Genomic DNA, 14,325 nt, shown 5'->3' on the forward strand with positions numbered 1-14,325 from the left:
CAACAATCTGCACCAAAATAACACACAAAAACACTTTGAGGAAAGTTATTGTAGATCAGACAAGGTTTAAACTGTGTAGGCTTTATAGAGGACAGCTAAACTTTGTTCCTGTTCGAACACGTCTAAAAGGTTTGAAAATAACGGTTAAAATTGCTCCAGTTGAGTCAGGTGGCAGCATTGAAACAACCTATAACATCAAAACAGGAGATGCTGGTTTACCAATGCTGGGGATGTTTACACATTTGTGTTAGCTCCAGACTACTTTATAACAATAAAGCCAGACAATACAACAAGTCTAAGTTAGATATATCAGCTCTGACTTACCACAATATTTCAGTAAAGAGCATTGAGAGAAAAAATACACTGAGGCAACAACTCCTGTGTCCTGTGAGTTTAAATCACTGAGATGTACTGATTGAGAAAATTAGGGCTGATGCAGATACAGACAAATTTGCAGATTCTGATGCTTATGGTAATTACTTCTTTTGGTCTAAGACTCCCCATATGCCAACATTTTCTCTCTGATTGTAGAACAGATTAGAATTTGCCCAACAGGCCACTTTTCTGCACTGCAAAAAAATCTTATTTGATTTGGCAGTTAGGTGTACCAGATACCAGCATAAAACTGTTTGGACATAAAAGATTAATGTTGGTAACTGAGATCAGTTCATGCCACATTGTTTGTCCATTGGCCAATGTCTGTGAAAAGGGGAAATACTGGCCAATAACAATGTTAAACCGATGTATCTGTGCATCCCTAGATTTTGTCTGTACATTCTGGTTAATTTCAAGACAATCTGGAAATGTTTGCTTCTTGCTTTACTTTTAAAAACATCTTATCACTTAAAGTAACAATTTGACCCTGTCAGTATTTTTAAAAAGCACCTAAAAAGGGAACAGTCCATTTGTTTCACTTGCCATAAAATGTACAAAGCAGTCATTGCAGCTAGTTTCATCACTGCAGACCAAAACAATCTACTGGATCAATTCTCAAACTTTTAAGTATCTAAAATTTAGTTATGTGTGATTTATGGCCCAAGTAAGTTAAGTACCTTCAAGGTGGCCATTGAATTTAATGTCCCTTTAAGCCAGTCATCTTCCAGTCTTGCTTGGATTTAAATATAACATAACATGGAGGTAAACAGAGCAGAGACACATGAGGTTAGTAACTGAGTCATTTGCTCATGTTTGTGTTAAATAAGAAGCAGCTTTTCATCCAGATGAAGGAAAATAAAGTTAATATCACTCAACTCTGACTCCAACAACGATACAATTCTGCCCAAAGAATTGTCATCTTGTTTCAATCATTACCTCTTAGGTGTAGACGTAGAGAGTTGAATCACTCGCATGCCCCAGTGTTTTAAACAAATTGTATCACAGTATTTTAGTGTTCAGCCTATTTCTGTAAGTTACACATAGGAATCTTTACGTGCGTTGGTACAAACAAGACAGACTAAAAGCAGTCAGTGAAGACAGTGGGGATTTGATGACCCTGTGAAAACACTGAGGGAGTGCACTTCTGTTCCAACATTACATGCACATTTTGTGCAGACAAATAAAATAGAAATTCATGTTTGGTCATAAAGATTAAAAAGCTACAAAGACCTGAAAATAAATTAGAATATTTACAAATGTCACAAATAGCATATCTGTAAAACAAACTCATTCATAGTGATAAAATCAAAATTTGTTCTCATTTAAGGGTTTGTTCAGTGTTGTCTGAGTGCACTTATGCCCAGTGTTCAATCCTTGGAAGTATTCAGAAACAAGAGACGAGCAAGGAAATTGTGCAGAAATTCTCTTAAAAACTAAATCTGAAACTGCAAAAAAACAAAACTCCACCCTTTAATCCCAATAAAGCTTAATGGAAACATGATTTAGTGGCTCTGAACTAGTTTGGGATCAATGTTAACACACAGGCAGATGGATTTAAACTCATTTCAACTAAAAAAATGTTAGGAAGAACAAAAGGAGCAGCAAGAGACAGCCCTGAAGATAAAAACCACTTTGGAAGTTAGAAAATAGAAATTAAGGCCTCCAAGGGAAAAAAGCTGGAATCTTGCATATAACCAGTATCCTCCTGTTTTTCTGTCTCTCTGCAGCCATTGCATGAATTCAGACCAACAGTGATAGAGACAAACACACACATGAACGCACACAGAGCCCCTGAGAAAGGTTAGTGTCATCCTGCTAACCTGTAACCCCAAATGACAGGGGAGCACAGCGTCCTGCTGCCTTCACTTCAGAATAACTGAACAATTATTGAAAGATTTTCCTCACTTTGGAACAAATTAAAGGATTTTTTTTTAATCATCTTAAACCATGTGTAGTGATGTGAACGCAGCACTGTGCTGTGCTGCAGTGGACATCATAAAGTCAGAAGGCTTTGTGCTGCTCACACAACAACACTTTACCACTGTAGAAGTCTTGTCTGGTCCTCATCCATCAGTAGGAAATGACATCATGTCCTGGGCCTGACTGGTTCAGATTTGTCCCACGGTCTGACAGGAATTAAGTCTTGTTGCCATGACAAACTCAGGCTCAGTTCAGGAAAAGAAGGTGTGGCTGCTGTCAGACTCAGCTGGCATTATCTAGGCCAGGCAGACTGGCCTCAGCACTGCTAAAGGGTGGCAAGTACCCTGAGGAAAGAGATGACGAGGACACAAAACGACTGTCCAACACCGAAAACGAGAGCCTCCAGAGAGATCATCCTCTTCCCTGCTGCTTTGTACACACCTGCTATGGCTGCACCTGAGGAGAGATGAGGAGAACACATTACTACTCACTCAGCATCAGTGAATTGTGATTGTGGAGCCATGATTGTAAAGTTCATTCATTTGTAGTTTTATATAAATGGCTGAAAAAGATCAGGCTCATATCACAAGATATATTTGACTGTAAACGTTTGTGGAATTTAAGTGTAAGATTGGTGTTGGTATTGGCAAACACCCACTACTCATATGTAGAGGACTTACTGGTAAGGACTCCTCCACAAACTGGTCCCACTATGCTCATTAGAAGGATGGCGATGGGCATGAACCGGGCCATCTTGTGCTGTCGCAGTGTGGCGAGAGAGAGCAGAACTGCAGGAAGGTGGAAGACCAGAGAGGAGACCGCCGCCCACAGAAACACGCCGTACCACATCTCTGGACAAATACACAACAATGCAGTGACACAACCTGTCATGCGCATTCCCAGAGTCCACTGGGGCAAATCATGGCTTTCCACATGAGCCAACTATTAGCCAAACAGCCATGTAGTCACTTAATTACAGTCAGCTATTTTTTTTCCCATTGTTAACTCAATAAAATAGTTTGATTCACAAGTTGTGTCTCATTATTCCTGCCCAATATAGATTTACTTCAGTGAATCTAACTAAAATTATAAATATTTGAAAATATTTCTTGGCCACTTGACATGAAACTAATTGCTTTATTTTGATTAAATCTGCTTCTGGCCCCTATAACTGGCCACCTTTTCGTCACAGGTTGACTACTCCTCATGGCTGCAGAAAGCCTTTTGCAATTATATGCCAACAAATGAGAGTAGATTATTTAAGGTAGATACAAACAGAGATTAAATGCTTTCATACAGGTGGAACAAACTAAATGTGTTATTTAATTATTATAATAATAATATGAGTTCTTAACCACTAAGGCATCTACAGTCCCCATCCATTTTCTGCACTGCTTATCCTGTTTGGGGTTGCAAGGGGGGCTGGAGCCTACCCCAGCTGTCATTGGGCGAGAGACAATCGCACAGCTGACAGAGAGGCTGCATACAGACACAAACAACTAGATACACTCTCACCTACGGCCACTTTAGAGTCACCAGTTAACCTAATGACCATGTCTTTGATGGTGGAAGGAAGCCAGAGTACCTGGAAACGAACCCAAACATGCACGGGGAGAACATGCAAACTCTGTACAAAAAGCCCTGACTGTGACCAGGAACCTTCTTGTTGTGAGGCAACAGTGCTAACCCCTGTGCTGCTGTGCAGCCTATCTACAGTCCCCAGACCTCTACTAAACTTAACAACTTAAGTGCAAGTTACAGCAATTAAAATAAATATATTTTACTTGGATTTTGGACTGATTTTCACATTGGCTTTACTCTGCAAATCTACTCAGAAGGCTGCTATCTTAAAACTCCAGTCCAAATTTTAAAAAGTTTACTACTCTTAGACACTATCAGCAGTTTACAGGGTTTAAATATCTGCTAAGCTATTTTTCTCCACTTCATGAGTCACACTCTTTAAAGCAGCTTTCTCAACCTTTTTCCTGTCAAGGGACCCCATTGTATTTTTCAACAAACACAAGCAATAAATCCTTATTGTCATAACCTGCACAATAGTATATAGATTAAACAAGGGATGATAGATTTTTGAAGAATCTGAAATTGCAATTATTTGTACTCATATTGCAAATTTTATATCAGCTATTGCATTTAAGGGAATAATAATTTTTATGTCATACTCATTTTGATTACGATAGTATACACAAACAAGAAAAGTCGTACTTCTTGTAAACTATTCTAAAAAAAAGACTTCTGAATATCTGTAGAATGTGTAAAACACATCTCTTCTGCAAAAACACAAAACGTATTGAACTGGTATTTTGACACATATTTCAGTTTGAAAGAAAAATTGCAATGTCTGTGATTTGAAAATTGCAGGATATATTGTGATTTAATCTAATTTTTAATTTCTAGCCCAGCCCTATGTTGGACTGAAAAAAGCCATGCAAAACCCCTACACTGATGTGATTTTAGCATATGAGACCATTTTAACAATTTCTGCCAGGATAGCAAATCATCTGAATATTAATGGTGTTTCTTGGTTAAATATGAAGCATTTTTAAGGCATGCCTGTTGAGAAGGGCAGCTCTTGAGTACTAAATTTTTTGAGGAAGATAGTTGTGCACTCTGGAACAAAAAACAGAATTTTGGATCCTATCCACATCATTATCTGCACCGTAAAACATCAGACTCTAATTCAAACAGAAACAGAGTTAGCAATAATACCTATTCATCTATATTTATTTTTTACTGTATTAACTTTTTTAGCTGAGTGTTCTCTATCACTTTATGACTTATCATGTGAAGGTGAAATCATTCAGAAGTTGAGATTTTATTGTGATGACTAGAAGATGCACATACATTTTTTACATTGTATCACACAGAGAGGCGTGGTATAACTGTCTCATTATATATATATACACACCACTCTCCTTTGAGAAGGCCTACTTATTTGGCTTACTGTATCTCTTGAACTACCGCTGAATATTTTCGTCTGATTCGTAATTCAATTAAACAACAGGATCGTTTATCACGCATTGCACTGATCAGAGCGTATATTGGCATTGCTAATATAGTAACAGTAATTCACAGTAACTCAAACCAAGTTTGACAACAGCATGTGCGACGTACCTGGTAGAAATCATTAACTAACCATAATTCATCCTGCCAACACAATGAAAACATTTACTCAACAGTGTCGGCTTCAGCTGTAATGTATCACATCATATTTAAGGGCTGGTGCTGTTGTGTCACACTATTACATAATCCCAAACACTAATCTTTAGTGTTTCATGGCTAAAACGCACTTTTGACAACAGAAAAGTGAAGCTCTACAAAGTTGGTTTTCAGTCAAATATTAATTTAAATTGTTGTCCATAACCAGAATATAAGCAACAGACATTTAACATTATCCTTTGGTTCTCATTAAACTAGTCAGTAATAATTCAACGAATTGAAAACAGAAACTAGAAAAACTAAAATAGTCATTTTGACCTTGCTGAGGATGGTATACTTATTTTTATCCATAGAAGTAAAACATAACTTGAAATATTCTGTCAGCCGTTAGAATGAAGCAGGAAGTTAGCTAGCTAGCGTTAGCTTCGCTTATGTTAGATACCTGAACAAAGCTAACGCAAACAAACCAGCGTCAAAACTCCTCTAGCGGTAACATAGACACATTTTCAAGTATAATCTTAGGCTTGTTTTCCAAGCTGGTTAAAAGTATAACGCTACAGGCAACATTCACCCCCGCTAAATAGCATTTAAGCGGGCCATTTCAACAATAATATACAACCTAGCATACAAGCTACAAAACATTAGCCCACCTGAGAAGTCGCCGAGAGATGTGTCGTTGCCTCTGTGGGTACCATTTTTTCTCGGTACTAAATTCAAACCAAGTATTTGCTGGGTAAATCCTATCTCACTATACCTATCCTGCATGTCTGCCACTCGTAGTAAACACTACATGAATGAAAGATGGCCAGCTGACTGGGACAACCATCAGTCAGTGAGGGATTTGCTTTGACGCAAGACTAACTAGCATCATGCTAGCCGAGCTAGCTGTCAACACAACTTCTTGTGACGTCATGTAAGACTCTGTGAACCCTGAGCTCGGACTGTCAGGCAGCACACAGCTGTCTACTGCCAACAAGTTCCCAGTTTAAATAATAAAGATAAACGGTTAGAGTTTAGATAAAGATAATTCACAGAGATTTTTTTGTCTCGTTCAAGAACACAAGTTTCAGAGAAAGAATATTGTGTATACCCTGAAAATAACGGTTTAAAATGACCGAAATAATGGAGTTATATTTCACCACCGGGACACCCACACACTCAAAAAAAACCAAAAAACCAAAAAAAAAAAACAATAAATAAATAAATAAATAAAATAAAATAAAATAAAATAAAATAAAATAAAATCTAGGCTGCCAATTGTAGTATCAAGTATGGTGCTATAGGCCTTCATGGATCTGACCACTTACATTTGTCTTTAATTTATTATGCTGCTTACAACTTAATAAATTATGGTCTAATTGTTAAATTGGGGTTAAAGATAAAATAAAGAATGAATAAGAAACCAACCATGCAATAGACATTTATTTACAACGCAATTATCTCTTTCTGCTACGTTTTAACCACTAGTTAACCATTTTTTAACACTTGTTTTTAAGAGGTTATCCCTTATTTTCTCCTTGGTGACCCCATTTTGATCACTTTACCACTTGTTTACAATTTATTTACCTCTTATTTTCCACTAGTTAAACACTGTAATTCCTTGTTCAAGAAAAAAAAACTGTATCACAGCATTAAACTGAAATAGGTTTTATCAGATCTGTCAAAAAAAAAAAGCTAATGTCCAGTGAAGTGGCAGCACCCTCTGCTGTGTATAAGGAGAAGTGTGTGGGCGGGGTGAGCTTACACCTGATATTCCATCCAAATACTTAACCGGCCCAACCCAGGTTAGCCTCAAAGACCAGATGAGATCAGATGTACTTAAGGTGATATGGCTCTAAGTAACTGTGAGTTGTACAAACATGCTATTTAAACAAATGGCAGACCGTGTGTTTGATAATTTTAATTTTAATAATTTATCATCATCTTGTGAAGACATTGTTTCCCAATTAACTATTAAAAGGGAACAAAAATGGACTTAACAGTAAAAAAAAAATAAAAGACTGACCTATTTTTTTTTAAAGTTCACCCATCATTTACCACTTAATGACCTCCAATTAACTCCTTATATAACACTGATCAACTTCTTCTTTTAACCACTTATGAACCACCTTTTGACTGCTTTTGTGCCACCTTTGTATCACCAATTAACTACTTTTGTACAGCTTTGTGTCCACTTTTGTAAGACCTTTAAACCAATTACCATTTATGTACTGCATAGGTACCCCTTAAGAACCCCTTAGGCCTATATAGAGCCCATCTTCCACTTGTAAGTGGTAAATAAGTGGATGCAGCTAAGCTCTTTAATCGACCATGATTTTACTAACCCTAACTTATGCCACCTTTTTGTTATATTTTTTTGTCTGATGTATACATCCAGTGTCATGGTTTAACTAGTACTGGACTAGTTTAACTATTGACCCTTTGTTAAACATTGCACTATGCCATTTACTACCCAGTTCAAAGAATTTATCTGTGTCTTCTGAGATATAAATGCTCCTTAGAAAGAGTTTGAATACATTTACAGAGATGAAAAGACAATGTGTCTTTGCAGATGTCTGATGAGAACCAAAAATAAATGGTCGTGGCTCTTTCATTGTACTTTGGGACCTCACAAAGACTTAACCAACTGATTTTAATGTATCTGAAAGCAAACAATTTGCATTGGCATTCAAAACAAGTTTATGATAAATTAAAGATAATTGTTTTAGTCTTGTGTTATGGTTGTACAAGCGTTTGGGGGGCCCCTAGTAAATTTTCAGGTTTAAAATTGAACTGAAAGTTTGGGAAAGGCTGGGCTAGTTATTGTATTTGTAGCTGAAAATCTGTACTGTTCATGTCTCAAGTTAATGAAAACTCATAAAATAATATGTCATATATCATCAAATACGCCATATATTATACTCATGTATCATATGTTGCCATACTGTAGTCACTTCAGCTGTTGCACCTCTACCTAATTTGATCAGGTAAAAGGGGAGTATCTCTCTAATTTTGTTTTAGGAAACTTATTCTGCAGGTCCATTGATTTGCAATTAATTGAAGAAAGAAGTATGCCGGTATTTAAAGTCATTGCCAAATGTTTATGCATTTTTAATCGAAACAAGACAAGAAATCATCCTGGAGTTCTTGATTGAATACACGGTATAAATGTACTATTTCCTGCATACAGCACCGTTAGTGAGAAGGGCGTTTCTTTTCAAACTGAGGGTGTGCTTGTACTTTATGGGTAGGTTCGATATAAAATGAAAAGCGAACGAGCGAGCGGTGTCAAGGGGACATACTGACCAAATTTCGTACAAATGTAATTATAAAACTGTTGATTCATACTTAAATTCGATTACACTCCTTAGGCTTAAACTGACGTCTTCATAAATTAAAACAATTGAAAAAAATAGTATAAACTCCGCTCTTCCGGTCTCCAGGCTAATATTACCTCGCACAACCGACGACGTGAAGTGGCATACTTTGTAGCCAATGAAATCTCGGGGCCTGGTTTGAGCGATGGGAATCCAGCCAATCGTTGTGCTCTAACAGCTTGAGTGACAGACGCTGTAGCTGTAGTGGGGGAAGGGGTCGCTGAAGTTGACGGAACCGCCATCTTGAAAAGTGCCCTCCGATGATCTCCCTTTTCGCGCCTGTCAGAATCAGTTTTAAACGCTTTATTTTCTTTTCCGTAATTTCGTGTTCTCTCTGTGTTCGTTTTTAAAGGCCTGGGGCTAATGGCAACATAAGCTACATGCTGGAGACTCGCCGTTCACCGTTGTCTATCGGTAGGTACACTTGCCAGCCCATGCACTTGGTTGGTGCTGAAGATTAGCTAGCAGTCTTCAGTAGCCGGCTAACGTTAGCTGGCTATCAAGGAACATACTTGGCCATCTTAACGTTATGCTGTCAGACAGTATTGGTGTACCTCTAGCCTGGAGAAGGGAAACGTTAACATTGTCCATTAGTATAAGGAGGTACCGTGAAGTTATGTCGTTGTTTAGTTGACTAACTTGTCAGCTAATTAACCATAGGGTTATATATCAATGACACCGGTTAAACTGACGTATCCCTTAACGTTGCTTTGATCCTGATTTTATGTGATCAGGTTAGCTAACAATAGCTAACGCTAGCTAGTGACGTTAGCCAGTATGTCTGAGCCGGTGTGTTTCTGGTCGGCTAGGTTAGCGGTGTTTTGGGCCCTAGTATGTAAACGATTTGGCGTTACTGTTAACGCAATACCTGTACAGCAAAAAAAAAAAAAGAAACCAAACAAAACAAAGATGTGGTCCCGTATTATCTCGTTAGAGCTCGATAATAGCTGGAACCACTAGATGTTTTTTTTTTTAGCTTGTGATAAACTGAAACCGTCACTAATAATATTCTGACGTTCTTAGGTTAAACTAACCGTCACGAATGTCTGTATTTTGGGGGTGAATTCTCATTTCTCATATGTAAATGAAAAAGGTGAACTAGTCGTTATCATCAGTGGTTACTTAGTTACTGCATTCTGACTCAGAATTGCGTATGTAGCTGGCAGTCTGTTTCAGATTAAAAAGCCGAACCGTATTACTGTGTAAATCAATGTAAATTGGCTGTAATAGCGCTGATTGTTAAAGTAAGAAAACGCCATTTTCCTTTTAGGTCAACTAGGATCTGGACTAACAACGTTGCTTAACGTTCAATTAAATTAAACTGGTATTAGGCCATACATTTAGGCTTCAATATTGTTTTGGTTTCGCGACTGCAGTATGTGTCCTGGCTACCCTTTTAGGCACACGGTAGAAGTTTGCTTTACCAAGTATTATATCACTTGCCTGTCTTCCATTTTACTGTATGTGAAAGTCAATTAGCTATCACTACCACAGTGAAAAACTTCATTCAATCATAGCGAGTCTCAACTCCAAGATCATGTCAATGAATGTTTTTACTTGTTAAAAAGTTGTGGACAAATGTTGCTTACCCAAAACAGATAAATAAAAAAGGTTGAAACTGAAACCTGAGCAAAAATGCATTTGATGTTCAAAACAGCTTTGATCTTAGTGACCAGCATCTGTCAGTTATTGAGTGCTTGCTGCAGTACTACTTGCTGCAGTACTACTACATTTTTCTGTAATATAGGTAGGAATGTGGCTTATGCTTCAGTACAGTCCCCTCATGTGTGCATGCTTTCAACAGCAATATGTGTTTACAAACACAAGAAAAGACATTGAATATTGTTTAATACATATTGTACCTAGCCTAGGTTTACACAGCTTTTTTTTTAACTGCTTTTTTGTCGAACTTGTGTTTATTGGCAGCACTTTGTCTTTTACTAACTCCAAACATTTTGAACAGGGAATTTTGATGAATAATACGTTAGTGCAAAGCAAGGTTTTTACAAGTGACCAAAACTAAACAACTTCACCTAAAATGTAAAAATTATTTTGGTTGGCTGAAACTGAATACAATCTAGGCGTTCACGTTGTTCACAAAAAGAAGTCTAGTTTTATTTACTTGGAATTGACTAAAGACACGGTACGTAAATTCACAGCAGCCAGGGGGCTCTTAATCAAAACCACAACAGAAGATGATAAGTAGAGATGCACTGCTTAGCTCTGCCCACTCCACAGCAAGTTTGTTCTGGCAGATCCTTTAACAAGTTACAGAGTGTTACAACTATAAAATGTGACAATCCCTGGCTTTGAAAACTTTTTAAGTATCTGAGGTAGTCATTTTTAATTAATGTAGACATTTCAGTGCAAAAAATGATGTGTAGTATTTTCTTGATAAGCTTTGCCATTTAGCTTGTATCACTGCTTAAAGGCTGGAAAATATATTCATGATTTGTTCCCCATTTTGGAAAGCAAGGTCTCTTCCTTTCCCTTCTTGACTAGAGCATGATTTACAAGTTCTTAAAAGTCATTTTTTTATGTAATACATCTACAGAGCAATCTCCTTTCACTTTTACAGGGTGATAATGAAAAGACAAGGAAAAGTAATTCTAATGTTTTCAACATTATCTCTTACCATAGTTGAGGAACTGTGGCATGGTCTGAATAGTCTTATCAATCTTGTTTTGTTTTTATATTCTAGGGGCAGACGTGGATCTTTTTGTGCATGACTTGGGCATCTTTCTTTGTCTTTCTTTAACTAGATGCAATTAAGTTGTAATTCAAAGCAGTGGCTGATGACAATTTTTTTTCTGTCAGACATCTTCTTATCTAATAATCACTTCTTTCAAGCTGACAGAGCGGCGACCACCATTTAATTTTAACACAAACAGAATAAATGTTCTTTGCAAGCTATGAAGCACTAATCATATGTTAACATTAATGTAGTTGCTCAGTGATAAACCATTAATGTAGCTCAGGTAGAAAATAGAGAAAACAGATCAAAGGTGATCTCTAATCAGCTCTTTAACCAGCCTTGTTGGCCGTTATGATGCCAGCAGGGCAGAGAAGATTAGCCAGCTCCTCACGAAAATGGTGACTTAGATTCTCTTCCCTTTAACGATCTGTAACTGGATGGACAAATCTTCTGTGAGCAGTTGGTGGTTATTGGGCTTGTGTTTTAATCTGTGTTTTTGACAACATTAGTAATATGGTGTTTAAAAGCCAGGGCCTTTTTTTGTGAGTACTTGATCATCTGACAGTATAAATAACATGGAAACCTGTTTGGATCGATACCATGAAAAATAATCTCCTGCACACACACACCCACACCCACACACACACACACAAATGTAGTTGCTTTTATTTCCAAGGTGTAGACTAAAAAGAATCATTGAAGACAAACTAGGTTTTCATGATTAATATAATCTACATCACAATCATAATTACGAATTTCCATGAACAATGAAACACTATTGTTAGCAGTTATTCATGTTTATATGTGTGCACTGCTCATAGAAAAATCTGTGGTTGTCCATTGAAAATATATTTAGGAACTACCCCATCACAACTATGTTTGGTTATCACATTCAGTGTGTATTGTCCTACAGTTATGTAGGTTTGAACATGACTTTAATATACCTTGTTGCCTTTCCTCCCCAGACACACCAGTCTGCAGCTTACACATCAGCTACTCCTACTTTACCTATCCTTTTCTCTACAAATCTTTCTATACACCCTTTTTGTAATCTGCTCTGTTGGCACAATTCATCAGAATGTTTTATAGACTTTCAAATATAATGGTTACAATTGTTTCACTCACAACTCCATTATGGAAACAGGTGATCCATGTGATATCAGTCATTTCACTTTTGTTTTTTAATTTCTCATGCAGTAGTTAAGTTACTGTCATAAATTTAGATAAAAAGAGCAATTTTTTTTCCAAACAGTATAAAAGACCAAATAAAAGTTCTGCAAAGGACAGTTTGATGAAAAAATCTCTCGGCGTAATCAACAATAACTAAATAACTAAGCTCAATTCATTACTGTCTTCCTTACTCTGCTTTGGGTTGAAAAAAATTTATATATATATATATATATATATATATATATATATTCTCAAAACTTAAGTGACTTAGGTTGTATTGATCCATCAATGAATATTGATTGGTTGATCAATTGTCCAGTAGGATTGATAGAAAGTAAAAATATGGATCTACACGTATCCCGATACACGATATATCGCAATATTTTGAAATATCCTCTGAGCAGCTGTATAATATTTATTTCAGCCCCAAATGACACTAGTTTGGTGGTTAAAATAGGCTGTTCTATTGGATTTTTAATAAAATTGTGTGTAGAAAGGGTAAAAATCAATATAAAGTCATATTTAGCACAGTTTTATTTTGAAAAGGACTTCATTCAATCTTTTACTAGTAAATCAAAAATACATAAATCATGAAATACTGTCTTTTACCATATTTGGCAAGGCCTGAAATGTTTTCTGTGTTATGTTTACTACTGCTGATTATAAAATTATTATTTTTCTCATTAAGGACGAAGCAAACCTACACAAAACTCACCAATCCTGCATGAAGGCCAAAACCCTGCAGTCTAGTCCACCATTCAGGCTCACAGCTTTGATTATATTAGTACATTATCTGTGCTGATGAGCAGTTTCTGACAAGTTCATAACATGAGAGTGTCTTTAGATCTTGTTCAAGAAACCCTCCTGTGTAATGTTTGGAGGCAGGAACATTTCAACTCTGCGTTGTCTGTGTTTTAAACTGTTAGACTGAGATAAGGCTCCGTAGTTGTGGAGGAGTGGATCACATTTGTCCGCTGCTGGGCCATCTTCTCTCTGACATGTACGACTTTGGCGGAGAGTTTTCACAAAAATGTTTGTGCCCAGGTGAATCACGTATTCTGAGTTGAGTGTCTTTGTGAGACTTTCAAAATCCTGGCTTTTCAACAACACTGGGCTTATGTCTTTAGCAGCGTGTTTTGTCACTGCTGCCGTTATCTCTCCATCATCTTGTGGCATATTTTAACGAATACCGCGTGAGTTTGACCTCTTCCTTTTCAGAGTTGGATGACTGCTGCTGGATGACGGACCCAATGCTGTTTCTTGTTGTCTTATCTCTGAACGCAGCTAAGGCTGGCCACACACTAGATGATTTTTTAATCTGAAATGATTTTAAAACCATGAGAGACCACAGACTTCAGGACAATTTCTAAAGATTTTTCACCTTTAATCCTCTGAACACACACACTAGATGACTCAGCCAGACTGTCAAATCACTGGAGACCACACACCTTTCGACCTGCCTACGACCTTGCGTGATCACGTGACTTCAGAAAAAAAACAAAACACGGATGTCTGTCGATATCGTCTTGCTGTCTCTCCACTACAGGCTGTCCTGACATGCATTACAGGGGAAGCAAAATTCATAATACAAGGGAAAGACTCAGGATGAAATCATGGCTGAAATTAAGTTAA

The 14,325-nt window shown here is 37.1% G+C and overlaps 2 protein-coding genes across 5 annotated transcripts in view; one reads left to right on the forward strand and one right to left on the reverse strand.

Annotated features, from left to right (window-relative positions):
- Positions 1–802: 802 nt before the first annotated feature.
- On the reverse strand, positions 803–6,339 carry tmem170a (transmembrane protein 170A). Its single transcript, XM_041795441.1, has 3 exons — positions 6,123–6,339; positions 2,976–3,146; positions 803–2,751 (listed from the first exon to the last, which is right to left on the reverse strand). Exons 1-3 carry the CDS (start codon positions 6,235–6,237, stop codon positions 2,621–2,623), a joined length of 417 nt encoding a protein of 138 aa, XP_041651375.1. The 5' UTR covers positions 6,238–6,339; the 3' UTR covers positions 803–2,620.
- Positions 6,340–9,054: 2,715 nt separating this feature from the next.
- Positions 9,055–14,325, forward strand: part of ppp6r3 (protein phosphatase 6, regulatory subunit 3) — a 36,993-nt gene continuing 31,722 nt past the window's right edge. For all 4 annotated transcript variants that reach the window (XM_041795272.1, XM_041795276.1, XM_041795274.1 and 1 more), the window contains exon 1: positions 9,055–9,242. The gene's annotated coding sequence lies outside the window, so the exon portion shown is untranslated. The remainder of the gene's footprint in view (positions 9,243–14,325) is intronic.

This window comes from Cheilinus undulatus, linkage group 9, assembly GCF_018320785.1.
Source record: "Cheilinus undulatus linkage group 9, ASM1832078v1, whole genome shotgun sequence".
Lineage (NCBI taxonomy): Eukaryota > Metazoa > Chordata > Actinopteri > Labriformes > Labridae > Cheilinus > Cheilinus undulatus.

Bases quoted from the DNA above. Each gene is read 5' to 3' on its own strand.
- tmem170a (XM_041795441.1), bottom strand. From the start codon at position 6,237: ATGCAGGATAGGTATAGTGAGATAGGATTTACCCAGCAAATACTTGGT. The intron at 3,147-6,122 runs GTGGGCTAATGT...GTATTTGTCCAG, and splicing joins ATCTCTCGGCGACTTCTCAG to AGATGTGGTACGGCGTGTTT. The intron at 2,752-2,975 runs GTAAGTCCTCTA...ATCTCTCCTCAG, and splicing joins TTGTGGAGGAGTCCTTACCA to GTGCAGCCATAGCAGGTGTG.